The sequence below is a fragment of the Bos javanicus genome, chromosome 4 (assembly GCF_032452875.1).
Source record: "Bos javanicus breed banteng chromosome 4, ARS-OSU_banteng_1.0, whole genome shotgun sequence".
Lineage (NCBI taxonomy): Eukaryota > Metazoa > Chordata > Mammalia > Artiodactyla > Bovidae > Bos > Bos javanicus.
In genome coordinates this window covers 13862533-13878337 of record NC_083871.1, presented here as the reverse complement: position 1 = coordinate 13878337, position 15805 = coordinate 13862533, and the positions used below count along the sequence as shown (strand labels likewise).

The 15805-nt window shown below is 42.1% G+C and overlaps 1 protein-coding gene across 7 annotated transcripts in view; it reads right to left on the bottom strand.

The window, feature by feature from the left end:
* DYNC1I1 (dynein cytoplasmic 1 intermediate chain 1) overlaps positions 1-15805 on the bottom strand; it is a 379184-nt gene that overhangs the window by 140509 nt on the left and 222870 nt on the right. For all 7 annotated transcript variants that reach the window (XM_061413501.1, XM_061413502.1, XM_061413499.1 and 4 more), the window contains 3 exons: positions 14736-14825; positions 6502-6664; positions 4046-4145 (listed from right to left, as the gene is read on the bottom strand). In XM_061413501.1, coding sequence (XP_061269485.1) covers positions 4046-4145; positions 6502-6664; positions 14736-14825 — 353 coding nt within the window. The remainder of the gene's footprint in view (positions 1-4045; positions 4146-6501; positions 6665-14735; positions 14826-15805) is intronic.

Below are 15805 nucleotides of genomic sequence, written 5' to 3'. Positions count from 1 at the left end.
TTTACAACTGTCACATCTGTCATGTTAAATGAGGACAGTATTATTGACTCCCTCTGTTAAACAATATTTGATGAACAGCAAAGTTGACATAATTCCTCAAGTGCCCAAATGTCCTTCAGGAGCTAATGACTGGTGGCTATTTTGCAAATATTGCAAAGTTAAAGTGTTCTTGTTTAGAAGAAGACCAAGGAGGCCTTTGATCCAGGAGCTCAAAGTGAAGCTATGCAGGAATCTTATGCTTTCTTCCTCCCGCCGCCCCCCTCTTCCATTCTGTTGCACCCATAAGTACACACGCCTCTACTGGACTCAAAGACTATGCCTCTGGCCTTTTCCTCTTTCTGAACATCACTGGATTCCATATAGATTTACTCAGAAAGTCTCTTCATCCCATAAGTATGTAAACTTGGTCTTTTGAACTCCACTAAATTGTTACGATGTAGGAACTAGGGGTTCTTCAGTGTTGTGTTCATCAAATTCCTTTATTATCCTTTTTTAAAATTTATTTTTAATTGGAGGATAATGGCTTTACAATGTTGTGTTGGTTTCTGCCATACAACAACATAAATCAGTCCTATGTATACAGTTAGCCCTTCCTTCTAGAGCCTCCCTTCCAACCCCACCCCGCCCCTTTATCCTCGCAGAGCCTGGAGCTGAGCTCCCTGTCTTATACAGCAGCTTTTCCACTAGCTACCTATTGCATACATGGGAGTGTATATATGTCAATGCTACTCTGGAACTAAGGATTCTCATTCCTTTTTCTTATGCTCCATATAAAATACAGTCTTCAGAATTGCAAACCCCTTCCCCACACTGCAGATGACAGATTACACAAAAATGGAGGAAAATCGATGTAGAGTCTCTATGGTGGAACTTCTGCCCTTTCCAGTTTCACTTCCAGCAACAAGAACAATACGCAAGATCCTGTGTGGAGACACATCTACCCGAGGGCAACAGGGAGATGTCCACCGCATGCCGAGGCCAGGTGGGGACCAGCCCTACCGGCGAGGGTCCCACCACCTCCTCCAGGAGCGTTACCAGCAGACCCGGGGACTCAGTAAAAGCTGCCCTTGAGGAATGTGTCCCATAAGGTTCCCGTGCAATCTCCAGACTGTGAACAAGCGAAGAAGCCGCACTGTTTCCTCCACCTTGGATCTGATTTCTGCACACACGACCAAGCGTGCTCACAGACCACCCACGTGCTGGCTGGCAGGAAGCGGCCGGGTGCACCCCTGCCTGCATCGGCCTCTGCACAACTGTGCCCTGCATGCTCTCTTGTTCGGATGTAAGAGGAGAGTCAAGAGGAGAGAACACTCGCCCACTTTGCGGCTGTTGACAGTCTGGTTGCGGGGGATTACATTCCTCTTCAGTGTTCTGTTCCCCAGCACGATTACATGAGGCTCTTCACATCATCCGCTTCACTGCTCTGCCGGGAACACTCTCTTCTCCCCTCCCTTTCTCTAATCCCAGTCTTCTAAGACACCCTGTCCAACCAGAGGCACAGACTCCGATCTCCACTGAACCCTGAAAGCGCTTGCTATCAGCCCTACGTCATTCAGCACTTAGAACCTCTTTGACTTTTCAGCCCGCCAGGGTTATCTGTCCCTGGGATTCCTCAGGCAAGAATACTGGAGTGGGTTGCCATGCCCTCCTGCAGGGAATCTTCCTGACCCAGGGATCAAATCTGCATCTCTTATGTCTCCTGCATTGGCAGGCAGGTTCTTTACCACTAGCACCGCCCAGGAAGCTTGATGTTACGAGGGTGAAATAAAATAATGCCTTCAGAGTAGCTGGCACAGTGCTTAGCATATAAGAAGCACAAATTAAAAGCTAGCCATGGGGACTTCCCTGGTGATTCAGTGGTTGAGAATCTGCCTTCCGATACAGGGGATGTGGGTTCAATCCCTGGTTGGAGCACTAAGATTCCACGTGCCTGCGAGCAACTAAGCCCACATGTTGTAACTCAAGACACCTGTGTGCCTTGACTACTGAGCCTGTGCCCGTGCTCTGCAACAAGAGAAGCCTGAGCATTGTGACTAGAGAAGCCCGGGCACCACAGTGAAGACCCAGTGAAGCCAAAATTGAAAAAAAGAGAAAGAAGCTAGCCATGATTACTATTCCCAATAAAAGCACAGATTAAAAGAAAGTAGAAAATGTGCTGTGTATAAGTGCCCAGTGTTTATCATTCCTAGCTCCCTCACTGCTGTTATATCATTGTCATTACTGGAGGGAACATGGCACGATCACCCAGAACACAGGCTCGTGAGTTAGATCACGTGAGTTCATACCCTGCCCGCACCACAGTTCACTGTGTGCCTCGGTGTGCATTATTTAACTTCTCACTGCTGGGTCAGTGACACACCAAGTGAGTTGGCCATTCAGCAAACTGGCTTTTGGTGAATCTGCCTGCTTTCCCTAGGAACGTTATACCAGGGAGTTCAGTGCTTTCATTAGGAATGCTACACTAGGGAGTTTAGTTTGCTTTTTTTTTTTTTTCCCTCTTACAGGCAACAGGGAGTTCTAATCCAGGGAGTAAAGTGATCAGATCTGTATTTTAGAAAGATTATTTGGCTAGATGTCTAGACAGAAAACTATAGGTGGACAAGTTTGGGTGTAGAAAGACCATAAGAAGATTGGCAATACTACAAGTGTAAGATAATGAATAAAGGAGTAGAGAAATGGACAGTCTGGGTGACAGAGTAAGTCTAGGAGATAAAGGAGAGGAAGTTTTTAATGTTAATGATGAAAGGTTTTTTTAGGCCCTTGGGTAAATTGTGATGGCTTTACACAGAATTGTTGTTTTTGTTCAGTTGCTAAGTCATGTCCGACTCCTTGTGACCCCATGAACTGCAGCATGGCAGGCCTCCCTGTCCTACACCATCTCCTAAACTCATGTCTGTTGAGTTGGTAATGCTATCCAACCATCTTGTCCTCTGTCACCCCCTTCTCCTCCGCCTTCAATCTTTCCCAGCACCAGGGTCTTTTCCAATTAGTTAGCTCTTTGCATCAGGTGGCCAAAGTATTAGAGCTTCAGCTTCAGCATCAGTCCTTCCTATGAATATTCAGCGTTTAGAGTAGGCAAAACGGAGAAGGCAATGGCACCCCACTCCAGTACTCTTGCCTGGAAAATCCCATGGACAGAGGAGCCTAGTGGGCTGCAGTCCATGGGGTCGCTAAGAATCGGACAAGACTGAGCAACTTCACTTTCACTTTTCACTTTCATGCATTGGAGAAGGAAATGGCAACCTACTCTAGTGTTCTTGCCTGGAGAATCCCAGGGACGGGGGAGCCTGGTGGGCTGCCGTCTATGGGGTTGCACAGAGTCGGACACGACTGAAGCGACTTAGGAGGAGCAGCAGCAGCAGAGTAGTCAAAAAAGGACTTCGGATGTGTGGAAATGAGTTAGTGATGCATCTGCCATTCTATGGGACACCTGAATGGATCTGTCTCTTTGGGGTGTAAAGTGGAATTCAGGAGGGATCTTGGGTGGGGATAGAAAAAGGCTGCCCATGTGATGGTTGAGTCAGCAGCAGTGGAAGAGATCTCTTCCCACAGAGAGAGCATCCAGAAGAGAGACTGAGAGCATGACCAGGAGGATCACAGGGTAGAAGAGGAAAAAAATAAATCTTAGGGGAGTTCAAGAACTAGAAGAGAGTCGAGTTGTAGAACTCAGTGGAAGGAGAATATTTTTAGAAGTTTGCAAAGCTGGGTGACAAAGAGAGGTCAGGGTAGATGAAGGCTTAAACATATCCATAGGATTTGACAAATAGGAAATCACTGGCGACCTTAGTGAGAGTGGTTTCATGGAAAGAATGGCCTGGCTTCTGGGCTGGTACCTGGCACAGAATAAGTACTCAATGGATATGAATAACACAGTGCAAATTTAAACTAAAACTTCAGCAAGATAAGAAAGAAAACCATAGCATACAAGAAAATTGTGGGTCAGTGAACACATCCAAAGTAGCGAGGCAATTCTCTCTTACTTATTGTAATACAAATGCCACTCGAACACAAGTCCAGTTTGTCCCGACCCAACAACAATTCTTACCTGGAGAGACCAGTCCATACAAGTGACGACTCGATGCTTGGACCAATGCTCATCGTAGAACTGACGATTGAAAGAAAGGTTGGCTCCAGCCTGGACATCCCTAGGAGGGTTGAAAGATCAAAGACAAGTAAGATGCTTCAAAATGGGGTTCTATCTCTACTGCTCATATTGAAAGAACGAAATGGCAAGAGCATGGCACACAATACTCTGAAGCCAAAGCATCAATTCAGAGAGCAAACGCTGATCATAAATGACCACTAAAGGTGGTCTCCTTCATGCAAAGCTCTCTCTTACCTGGCCCAGATGAGGTTTCCACATGTTGTTCCAAGCCTGGTGTGAAATGTCAAATTTGTTTCAGGTTCCCATCCTGACCAGTTCTAAAGCATTCTCCTTCCCCTAAAAAGTTCTGCCTTGAAGCAGAGTTTACAAGAAATCTCCCAGCACACTGGGAGATTCTTTGACATCAGTGTCAACTTATCTGGCCTTAGACCAGAAGTGATACGCATGTTTCACTTTACCTATAATTGGTGTTTTACCGATTTTACAATTTTACAATTTTACAATAGCAGGTGAAAAGTTCTACCTCGAGACAGGCCTGCTGAGGGGCGGGCGGGGTGAGGGATTCACCAAACACTGTAGATACTTAACACAGACGGGCTGCAGTCCATGGGGTTGCTAAGAGTCGGACACGACTGAGCGACTTCACTTTCACTTTTCACTTTCATGCATTGGAGAAGGAAATGGCAACCCACTCCAGTGTTCTTGCCTGGAGAATCCCAGGGACGGGGAGCCTGGTGGGATGCCGTCTGTGGGATCGCACAGAGTCGGACACGACTGAAGCAACTTAGCAGCAGCAGCAGCAGGGGAAGATTACACTTTGGCCAGTGTTTTTTTTTTTTTTTTTTGGCTGATAGTCAACTGGCCATAGACATCCTCTGAAGAACTCTGCACTAATCATACATTTGCTCCACAAGACTGCATGTTTAAGTTGGGTCATACTTGTTCTGTGTCAGCAGTTACTGGATCCACATAAAAAGCTATCTAGACTCCTCGGGCCTCAGTTCAGGAATTCCTCCCCGCTCACCTTATTTTTCTGTTCTATTGCCTTGCACCCTGCACCACTTGTCCGATTGGGTGACTTGATCTCAGGCTAAGTATTTGGGTTCCACAGAGCTAACTTATTACGACTTTTTCTCCCCTAGCTAACTCTTCCTCAGCTCCACCTTTGCAAACTCAGACAAGTAAGTACAGTGTCAGTCACTCAGTCATGTCTGACTCTTTTCGACCCCACTGCTGTGGCCCGCCAGGCTCCTCTGTCGATGGGATTTCCCAGGCAAGAATCCTGGACTAGGTTGCCATTTCCTCCTCCAGGGGATCTTCCCCACCCAGGGATCAAACCCACGTCCTTTGCATCTCCTGCATTGGCAGGCGGGTTCTTCACCACTAGCGCAACCTGGGAAGCCCCAAGAGGTACATACACCGAAGATAATACTGTGCCCGGTACCCAGAGGGAAACAGGACTCAGAATATTAAGTGAGCCGGAGAGGAATGGCTTTTTAAAATTAAACAAATATAACATGTATATTCAAAATACTGTCTCTTTGATACAGTCTATCAATACTATCAACTGTTAAGAACATTTTCAGAACTCCTTCTCGAACCTGTTTACATGGCCTTGAGCATCTTCAGTGACGACAGGTTGGCCTTTGACAATGTATTTGAATTTTAGAAGTAGTAAAATGTCAGGTCTGATGAAAACGGCAGGGGATCTCATCTTTTCATATTGTTCCTGGCCAAGAGAAATTGGTGGCTGAACATCAGTTCTGTCTTTTTATAAAGCTCATAAAGTGCCTCCTATTATCCATGTGAAGATGGTTGACAATGCACATGTTGAAGTCACAGGGCAAGTTGTTTGGGGCCATAGGTTTATAGGCAAGTTTTTTTAATCTGTAAATTTACGCCTGCACATGTGTTTCCTAAAAGGCATATATACATAAGCTTACGGTATCAAGAGAGGAAAAAGTTGCCAGTCTCTGTTGCCTTGCACGTCAGTTAAGGTTCTCCTGGATCTCATGTTTATTTTCCTCAGCTTCCTGTTTGCTTAGACATCAAAACTACATCTCCTGGATATAACGTAAATCTCCTCTTACTGCTTATAAGGATGTTTTCTCAGAGGACAATGTACATGACTCTACCAGTCTCTATCACCTGGACTGTCCCCCAGATATCAAGTTCAAAAGCATTTCACCGAAGCACATGATAATTACAGGGAAACTCTAAGCCAGAAATCATAACCAAAGCCCTTAGTCAGAGCTGTTCAGCAAGATCAGCTCTGGAATTTCAGTCTCTTCTGATTTGTCAGGCTTGCAACTTGCCTACTCAAAACATAAATGAGTTTAGAAGCAACAGATAACTTATCACAGTATTTTTATTTTAACTGCACACAAGAAACTAACCCGTCTTTTTCCTCCAATTCTCGACCACTGTAGTCAAAGAAGATATCGGAGTCTTCTGCCAGGGCTCTTTCAATTACCCGTATTGTCCGATCAAAAAAGATGAGAAACTCCTCTGAGTGAAGGATCTGCTGTTTTTCTTCTTCTGTCAGCTCCCTTGGAGGAGCTTTTTTATGTAAAAGAGATCATTGGGAAAGGAAAAAAAAAAAGGATAATTAAAACATTTCAAGAGGAAGCCAACTCTTGAAAGACACTGCTTATCAGAAGAGAAATAAGACACAGTAAAATAAGCCATTGTTAAGATTAATTCTAAATTACTCCTAAATTCACACCAAAGGTTTTTTGCAGATGTCTTCATTGCCAACTTTACAAAAAGATATCATATCTGGATTAATTACTATTTTGAAGAGTTGAAAAAATACTACAAATGAAGATGATTGTGTGTTTTAACAATCCCCTCTGAATGTTACTTTCTTTTGAACTGAACTTGAAAAACAGCTCAAATAGTACATAGTAGAGAAATCTGTAAAACCATGTATGCTGCTGCTGCTAAGTCACTTTAGTCATGTCCGACTCTGTGCGACCCCATAGACGGCAGCCCACCAGGCTCCGCCGTCCCTGGGATTCTCCAGGTAAGAACACTGGAGTGGGTTGCCATTTCCTTCTCCAATGCAGGAAAGTGAAAAGTGAAGGGGAAGTCGCTCAGTCGTGTCCAACTCTTAGCGACCCCATGGACTGCAGCCCACCAGGCTTTTCTATCCATGGGATTTTCCAGGCAAGAGTACTGGAGTGGGGTGCCATTGCCTTGTATATTAGGTTGTAAAGCTGTGGTTAAGCGGCACATACCAAATAATTAAGAACTATCTATAATACACTTCCCTGGTGGCTCAGAGGTTAAAGCGTCTGCCTGGAATGCAGGAGACCGGGGTTCGATCCCTGGGTTGGGAAGATCCCCTGGAGTAGGAAAATGGCAACCCACTCCAGTAATCTTGCCTGGAGAATCCCACGGAGGGAGGAGCCTGGTAGGCTACAGTCCATGGGGTCGCAAAGACTCGGACATGACTGAGCGACTTCACTTTCACCTTCATAATACGATTCAGATATGATTCAGATAGCACCTTGGCTCTTTCTACTGATAAATTCATTTTATTTTAGATAGTTGCTTGATAAGGTTGATAGACTGTTATATAAATTCCCCTCAAAAACTAAAGCATGTCCTTGCAAACCCACCTTTACCCAAGATATCGTTTGCTTTTAAACAAACACATGAAACAAATAAATGCTATAAGATACCTCACGATTGTTTTTATGCCTTACTTTCCGGCATGATTAACCATATAAAGCTAAATCTGAAGATACAAAATGAGGCCAAGAGAGACTAAATAACTAGCGATATGTCATAGTGTCTGAAAGTCAGCTCACCTCGGAGTCAGGATTAGGTTACAGAAACTATTCCTTCAGTAGCAAAGTTTACATAAACCTATAAACAAACAAAGCACTAGGAACTCCCCCAGAATGAGAAATCCCTAAGGGCAGAAACTGTCAGCTGAACCTTTGTGGCTCTTCAGGAACTCCATTTCAACTTCCGTGCAGAGAGACTTCAATAAGTGTTTGATTATTCTTCAGTAGGATCAGAAGCTCCTAAAGTTTAAACTTCAGGAGGAGGGTAGTGCATTAAAACCATGGGGGTCCCTGGGTGGAATCACTCACCCACAAGCTTTCCCAAACACTTCCACAACCATCCCCATAACTAGGACCAATGTCCACCTGGCTACATGGTCAAAGGGATCACTTAGGTGCAGTCACCTGCAGCCTAAGGTTTTATGGAAGAGTTATTTGACTTGACTAATGGAATCTTGAAGCCATTGCCCTGGACAAGGACCTACTGTATAGCACAGGGAGCTATGCTCAAAATTATGGAACAATCTAAATGGGCAAAAAATCTGAAAAAGAATAGATACATGTGTATGTATAACGGAATCACTTTGCTGTATACCTGAAACTAACACAACACTGTTACTTAAGTACACTGCAACATAAAAAGTTATTCCCTGAAAAAAAATGGGGAGACCAATTGGGAAGATATGGTAATAGTTCAGAAATGAAACAATGGGGGTTTAAACTTAACCAGTGAAAGTAAGGATGGAAAGAGAGCAGATTCTTGTACAATTTATAAGAACTGGTGACCCACTGGATAAGAGAAATAAAAGAAGGGGCAGGAAGTCTTTTTGCAGAGCCATGGAAGTAGATCTCAAACTTGTAATGTTCAGAATGTCTCCCCGATTCTGGCCTACTCTTCTCTGCCCCAAATCAAAATGAAAGAGGGTCTAGACAGACTCCAAAGTCTGTATTTGAACAAGAAACGTGAATGATCATGACGTAGTCTGCTCGCACCTTATAAAATGCTCTCCAGGTGATGTTATAACAAAAACATGATTCATCCACTAAGCAGAAGGTAATCTCCAAATACAGTTCACCCCAGTGATTCTAAGAGGCAGAAGGATTTCTTTTGTTGCTGAAATCTCCAGAGCCCCAAATATGCCTGAGTATACTGGGACTCTATAAGAACCTTCATCAACATCTGCTGAGAAACGCCACACAGACACTGGTTTGACAAATAGTGAGGTAGGCTGTGTGTAAACCATTAATAACCAGAACTCTACAAAATCAACCTGGAATCTGAGAGCTACTATGCCATTTGCTAACTTGGATTCTTCAGTCAGTAAAAGCTCTCTAAGCAGCAGTGTTATCTATAAAACGAGGCAATGGTACCTAAACTTTAAGTCTGCTTTAAGAGTTAAAAATAAACACACTAGCAAGTAGTTGCATGCATTTGAAGTCGCTTCAGTCGTGTCCGACTCTTTGTGACCCTATGGACTGTAGCCCGCCAGGCTCCTCTGTTCAAGGAATTCTCCAGGCAAGAATACTGGAGTGGGTTGCCATGCCCTCCTCCAGGGGATCTTCCTGACTCAGGGATTAGACCTGTGTCTCCTGCAACTTCTATACTGCAGGTGAATTCTTTACTGCTGAACCACTGGGGAAGCTCAGCAAATAGTTGAGCATTCAACAATCAGTTGTTGTTCAGTTGCTCAGTCATTTCCAACTCTTTGCAACCCGATGGACTGTAGCACACCAAGCCTCCCTGTTCCTCACTATCTCCCAGAGTCTGCCCAAGTTCATGTCCATTGAGTTGCTGATGCCATCCAACCATCTCATACTCTGCTGCCCTCTTCTCCTTTTGCCTTCAATCTTTGGTCACTACTGTTACATAAATAAGCATCAGTTCAATTCAGTCGCTCAGTCATGTTTGACTCTTTGTGACCCCATGAATTGCAGCACGCCAGGCCTCCCTGTCCATCACCAACTCCCGGAGTTCACTCAAACTCACATCCATTGAGTCGGTGATGCCATCCAGCCATCTCATCCTCTGTCGTCCCCTTCTCCTCCTGCCCCCAATCCCTCCCAGCATCAGAGTCTTTTCCAATGAGTCAACTCTTCACATGAGGTGGCCAAAGTACTGGAGTTTCAGCTTTAGCATCATTCCTTCCAAAGAACACCCAGGGCTAAACTAGAATACTACGAGATCAAGAAGAATGTTTTATTTTAAAAAGCTTCATTTGACTTTAGTCACTGCTGATGAATGACTTGAAACACACTTGAAATTACACAGAGAAATAGGAATTTTTCCCCATTATTCCTGTTTTTATATATAAAAAATATCTATTCTATTTTGTTTATCTTTTGGAGTTACTTTTATTCCACCTGTATCTTTCCTTACAGGTCCATTACTTTGAATAAAAAATAGTTCCTGTGTAATTTTCTGTAATTTTTTTCCCCTGTAGTTTATTGTCATTTTTATCTCAGCTTTAAAGACATACAACTTCTTCTCTAAAAGAAACCTAAACGGCTGATCAAAGTGTATTTGCAGAAGCCAAGTTCAGGTAGGTGAAGCAGTAGCCTCTCCAGATATTATGTTTGACAATACAATGTTTGGGTTGAAACTAAACTGCTACAGAACCAAAACAAAGAACATATGTTATATTAAGCTTTGATGTCCAACAGAGATCAAATGACATGATTTGTTAGCAGAAAATAACAGATGAGTACTTTTTAAAAGTCATAAATAATATTCAACTTAGGAGTTAAATAGAGCCATAGTTATGTTTGATAAAACCCCAAACCTCTCATATTTAAAAATCTTTAAACTGATGTTTTATTACAATGTAATGAAAACATAATGGACTATCCAGGAACCACAAGCAATATCAGTATTCAGGAGATAAAACCTCTCCAGACATTGTATTTCACGAGAAGAAAATTAGTGTATTAATGCAGTCCACAAAATTTTAAATATAAGCATAAACAATTTGAACCAGAATAGTATGACTCTAGGATAGACCTCAAATTCTCTCTGAAGTCTCTTTCTTCAGTTTTCCCCTATCCCTGGAACCTAAAGAATTGTTTTCAACATCTTCACTGCATGAAAAGACAGGAATTAATTTAATAGCAACAGGCATACCAGAGAAAAACAAGGACAACAATAATGTTTGATTTTTCTTACAAGTTAAGCAGAAAGGGCTATTACAGCAGGTTTTGCTGTTTGTTTTTGCAACATGGAGTATTTCTGCCAAGAGCTAACAATATTTTATGCATTTAAAGTGATCTTTCTTAAGAAATAAAGATTCTTCAGGAAAAGTAGACCATGTAGATATTACTTTCATATAATCCAAATAACAGGACAAATTTCAAACTTACCAAACTTTACCTGAAGTTACATTCAGCTTGAATAAGAAGTATGAAAACAAGGCACTAGAGTCATAAAATTCAAAGTTTAGAAAACCGCCCAATTTCTATGAATTCATAGCCTGAAAAACTTAAGTATGAATTTTATTTTAGGGTCTATTTTGTATTCTTTTTATTACTAAAATACTAATTTGTCTGGGTTTTGGATATGACAATACTTTTTTATGTGTTTCTCATATTGATCCTATTCTATTTGCTATGCTTTTCTTATTGACCTGAATGTGTATTTTTTCAGTTTCTTTTTGATTTACTCTATTTACTATACACTATATCTTTTGATGTCTAGAGTTCCTGGGTTTTTTGTTCTCTGTAAAAATGTAAAATCCATAGTGAAATCCACAATTTATATTGAATATTATACAACCTCATTTTAGGTCAAAAGTAATTTTAAAAAATCTCCATTTCAGAAATGCTTTTTCCAATGAGGTAGCTTTAAATTTCAATATAGAAATTATATCTTTTAAATAGTTTTCCAAAATATATCCAAAAGGTTAAAAAATAAGTAAGTAAACCCACATAACTTAAATATTAAATCAGATTAAGTAGGCATGGTGGTTCTTGGAGAATTTTACAGTGAAATCAGTTCAAAAACAAGAGTAAGAAAAATCAAACTGAATAAAGAACGATGCCCTTCTCTGAAGTTAATGTGAGGTTTATGAGTTAATGTGCAATCGCAAGAGCTAAGTTTCTGATTCTGTTGTTTTAAATTTCTAAACATGAAAATACTAGGACTCTCACATACAGAAATTTCCTAAAATTTGATTAAAAGCTAAAAGGTACTTGCTGCTTTTCCCAATTCTTTTGTGAAAAAACAAGTGGGAAGAGTAATAAATTGAACCCACATTTCTTTACTGTTTAATGCATTTTGATGTCACATGAGTAAAAATGTCAAAAGCTAGTGAGCACGGATTTTTTTTTTCCCCATCTTCCCCTCAGCACTTTTTTTTTAATTCTAAAAAAAAGGCCAGATTTCTCAAAAATGTGTTCCCTGGTTTAAAACCGTGTATGTCAAGTTTCAGCCCAGAGCAAATGTTTATGGCTAAGTAATAAATCCCTGAAATTCAGGGTTCCTATGGAAGTGCTGACACAGCCCTGCCTACCATGCAGCTGTGTGAATGGCGCCATGATCGTATCTGCTAGAGATTCTTTTAAAAGTTTGCAAAATACTATCTTGCTTTAAAAAAAAATAGCCAGCAAGAGTTTGATGCCAAGATAAACATGCTTTTAACCCATCATGTGCTAATGTGCAGAAAAGCCATTAATAGAGACTAAGATGCACAGCATGGCAGTAACAGGAAATGTACTTTCAAACTTCTTTTGGACTTTTAACAGGACTTTAATCAATTCCATGAAGCATGAGCACCAGTTAAAACTGGAGGGCGTTTTTGCTCAGAACTTAAGAAGGAGGTTGCAGTGCTTTGCCAGAGAAGACAATTTGGAGATTGGGGTTGAGGGGCAGGAGGGAATCTGTGCCAAGACACAAAAAATATACCCTGGCTCCTTATCACTCAGTACATCTTAAGGATATTTTGGTAAAAAAAAAATAGTATTTTAGTAAACTCAGACTTATTTTGTCTCTTGCTACACCTGTGTTAATGATATTCTATTCACCAGCTTAAATATATACACATGTTCTTGAAAGTGAAAGTGTTGGTCACTTAGTCGTGTCCAACTCTTTGAGACCCATGGACTGTAGCTTCTTGTCCATGGGATTCTCCAGGCAAGGAACTAGAGTGGGTATTCTCTTCTCCAGGGAATCTTCCCAGCCCAGGGACCGAATCCGAGGCTCCCACATCGCAGGCAGATTCTTTACCATCTGAGCCACCAGGGAAGCCTAGCCACGTTCTTAGCAGGAGTTTAAATGTGAAATTGCTTCAATCAGATCCTTTTACAATCTCTCAGAAAAAGTAACTTGGGCCCTCTGTGAATGCCACTCTTAAAGATGCTGAATCTACTACCTGTCTACAGCCATACCCTAGAATTTGGCCGTAAAAAGCCACCTCACGCCTGGGCAGGGTGAGGTGAGTCCACATGGCCAGTACATACCCACTCTTACAAAGTCCCTGGGGACAACCATGTATGCCAGAGTTACAGGCAAATGGAAAATTTAAAAATTGATGTATGACAGAAAGCAAACCAATACAGTAAAGGCATCATCAATTAAAAATAAATAAATATAAAAATAAAATAAACTGAGCTTCTAATTAAACTTCTGTTGCTCTAAACTTGGGACACTTAGTAGGAAATGTGCAAGAGTCCAGTCTCACAGATACTCCATATCTCAGTAAGAATGACGATCTCAAATTCTTTTTCTCCTTAGGCTGAAAATCTCAAAAAGCCCACAAAATTAGATTTTTAAGGAAACATCAGCTATACTACTTCTGGCCTACCCCTTTCTATCCTTTTTACATTCCTGCTTTCTAGTGTTTTGAAATCCAGTGCTATTACAGGAGGAGGGCACCATGGGGAAGTGTATAGGCTTTGGCATCAGCTCCAAGCAGAGGCCAGGTACCTATACATTATGTATACAGGGTATGTTTTTAAACCTCTCTTTTCCTATTTCTCTATCTATAAGATAGAGACAATAAGGAACCCAGTTTATATTGCTTCAAAAGGGTGTTGCAAAGGGTGCATAATATCTTTGGAGTGTTAAGGACACAGCCAAACACCTAGTAAGCCCTTACTAAATATTAGTCATTGTTATTACTGGAGCAAGTAGAGGCTGCTGCTGATCTGGGCAGAGCATGGAGAAGACACTTATAGCATAGTCAATAGTGATGATTGGGCTTCCCAGGTGGCGCTCGTGGTAAAGAGTTTGCCTGCCAACGCAGGAGACAGAAGAGACGCTGGTTCGATCCCTGGGTCAGGAAGATCCCCTGGAGGAGGGCATGGCAGCCCACTCCCGTAATCTTGCCTGGAGAATCCCATGGACAGAGGAGCCTGGTGGGCAACAGTCCACAGGGTTGCACAGAGTCAGACAGGACTGAAGCGACTTAGCATGCATGCACCACAGTGATGACCATGGTTAATGTTTCTCCATAGCGCGCATGCATAAACCTCAGAATTCGTTGACAAAATAATTATATCTGCTTCTTTCCTTTCCTGTTATTACTGGGAACATAGGATGGAGTCAACTAGGTAACATGTCAATTGATAACGAGTACCTTGTTTTACTGCTATTTAGTAATAATTTTACAGGAATTTTGCTGGGATTGTGGATGACTTGTATTTTATTTGTTTCTGTCGGTCAAAAACTAAAGGGACTCAGTTTATATTGCTACATGTAATGTACTGAATAATCCCAGAAAACCTTCCATTCTGGAGGCCTATATTAATGTTTTTACTTACCTCTATACCCCCTTTTGTTGGTTAAAAAAACAAAAACAAAAACAATAACAATAAAACGATGACTCGATTTCTCTCCCACACCGTACCTTCCTTCACCTCCTGCTTTTTGTCTTCATTTTCCTGTTCTGAATCCTGGTCCCCTTTAGGTTCCACCATTTCTTCATCATCCTCATCCTCTAGAACAAAGAAAGAGAAAAATGCATTATAGTCTTGCCTTCCAATCAAAATCTCTGGTTGCTGGTGGGAGGTAGGGGCAGAGGGTAAAGTTCTAATCATTCGGGGCAACTTCTAAGTAAATCAGTCCACGATGGATGCCCGAGATATGTGCTCATGAATATATGGATACATTATCTCCAGAAGGGGTCTCTTTGAAAGTCCCCCCACCACGCTGCTGAGAAACCGCTCCAAGTCAGCACCTGCTCCATCTATCCCCAGGCCTCCCCCGCCACATGGATGTCTTGGAATTGCATCTCTGACCTCTGAAGCGTCTTCCAAGATGGGCCAGGAACAGATCTTAAACTGTTTCCACCTGCGGCACATTCTCCGCAGGGGACACCTGCTGTACAGACCACTCATTTCCAGTTTCATCCTCACCCCGTTGATTTGGTTTTGACCTACAGGAAAGGGTTAAATACAGGTCTGACCCCAGGTCAAATGCCATTGGCAAGGAAACAACCAGGACAGGGCCCCCCAAAGTCATTGCCATTGACCTGGGAGAAAACAACTGACCTGAAATGGCATTTACACATTCAGAGCAGCTCGTGCATTAATGTGAATTTAATGAGTGCTAACAAATGGTACCAGTCAGCCACCACCACCAGATGTTCCCGTGCCCTTCCTGCCCTATGCAAATGTGCATCCCTTGCGTCTCTTTCCCCTGAAACTGCCTTTCTTGGAGATTCCTTCCATTGCAGAGTGCTTGAAAACATCACTCACAGGGTAGAGGGTGGGGGCACAAGACAAAGTATCACGACCACGTCCAACTTACAGGAAGAAGACAATATAAACAAGTAAAACTCACTTCTATGGTTTTTAAATATATTACCTTCACTCTTCAGGATCATATTCACCACAGGTTACTGATTCCATTGGTTCGAGCGGAGTTTAAAAGAAATGCCTCCACTTCCTCCACACCCCTTCACTCACTCATATATTC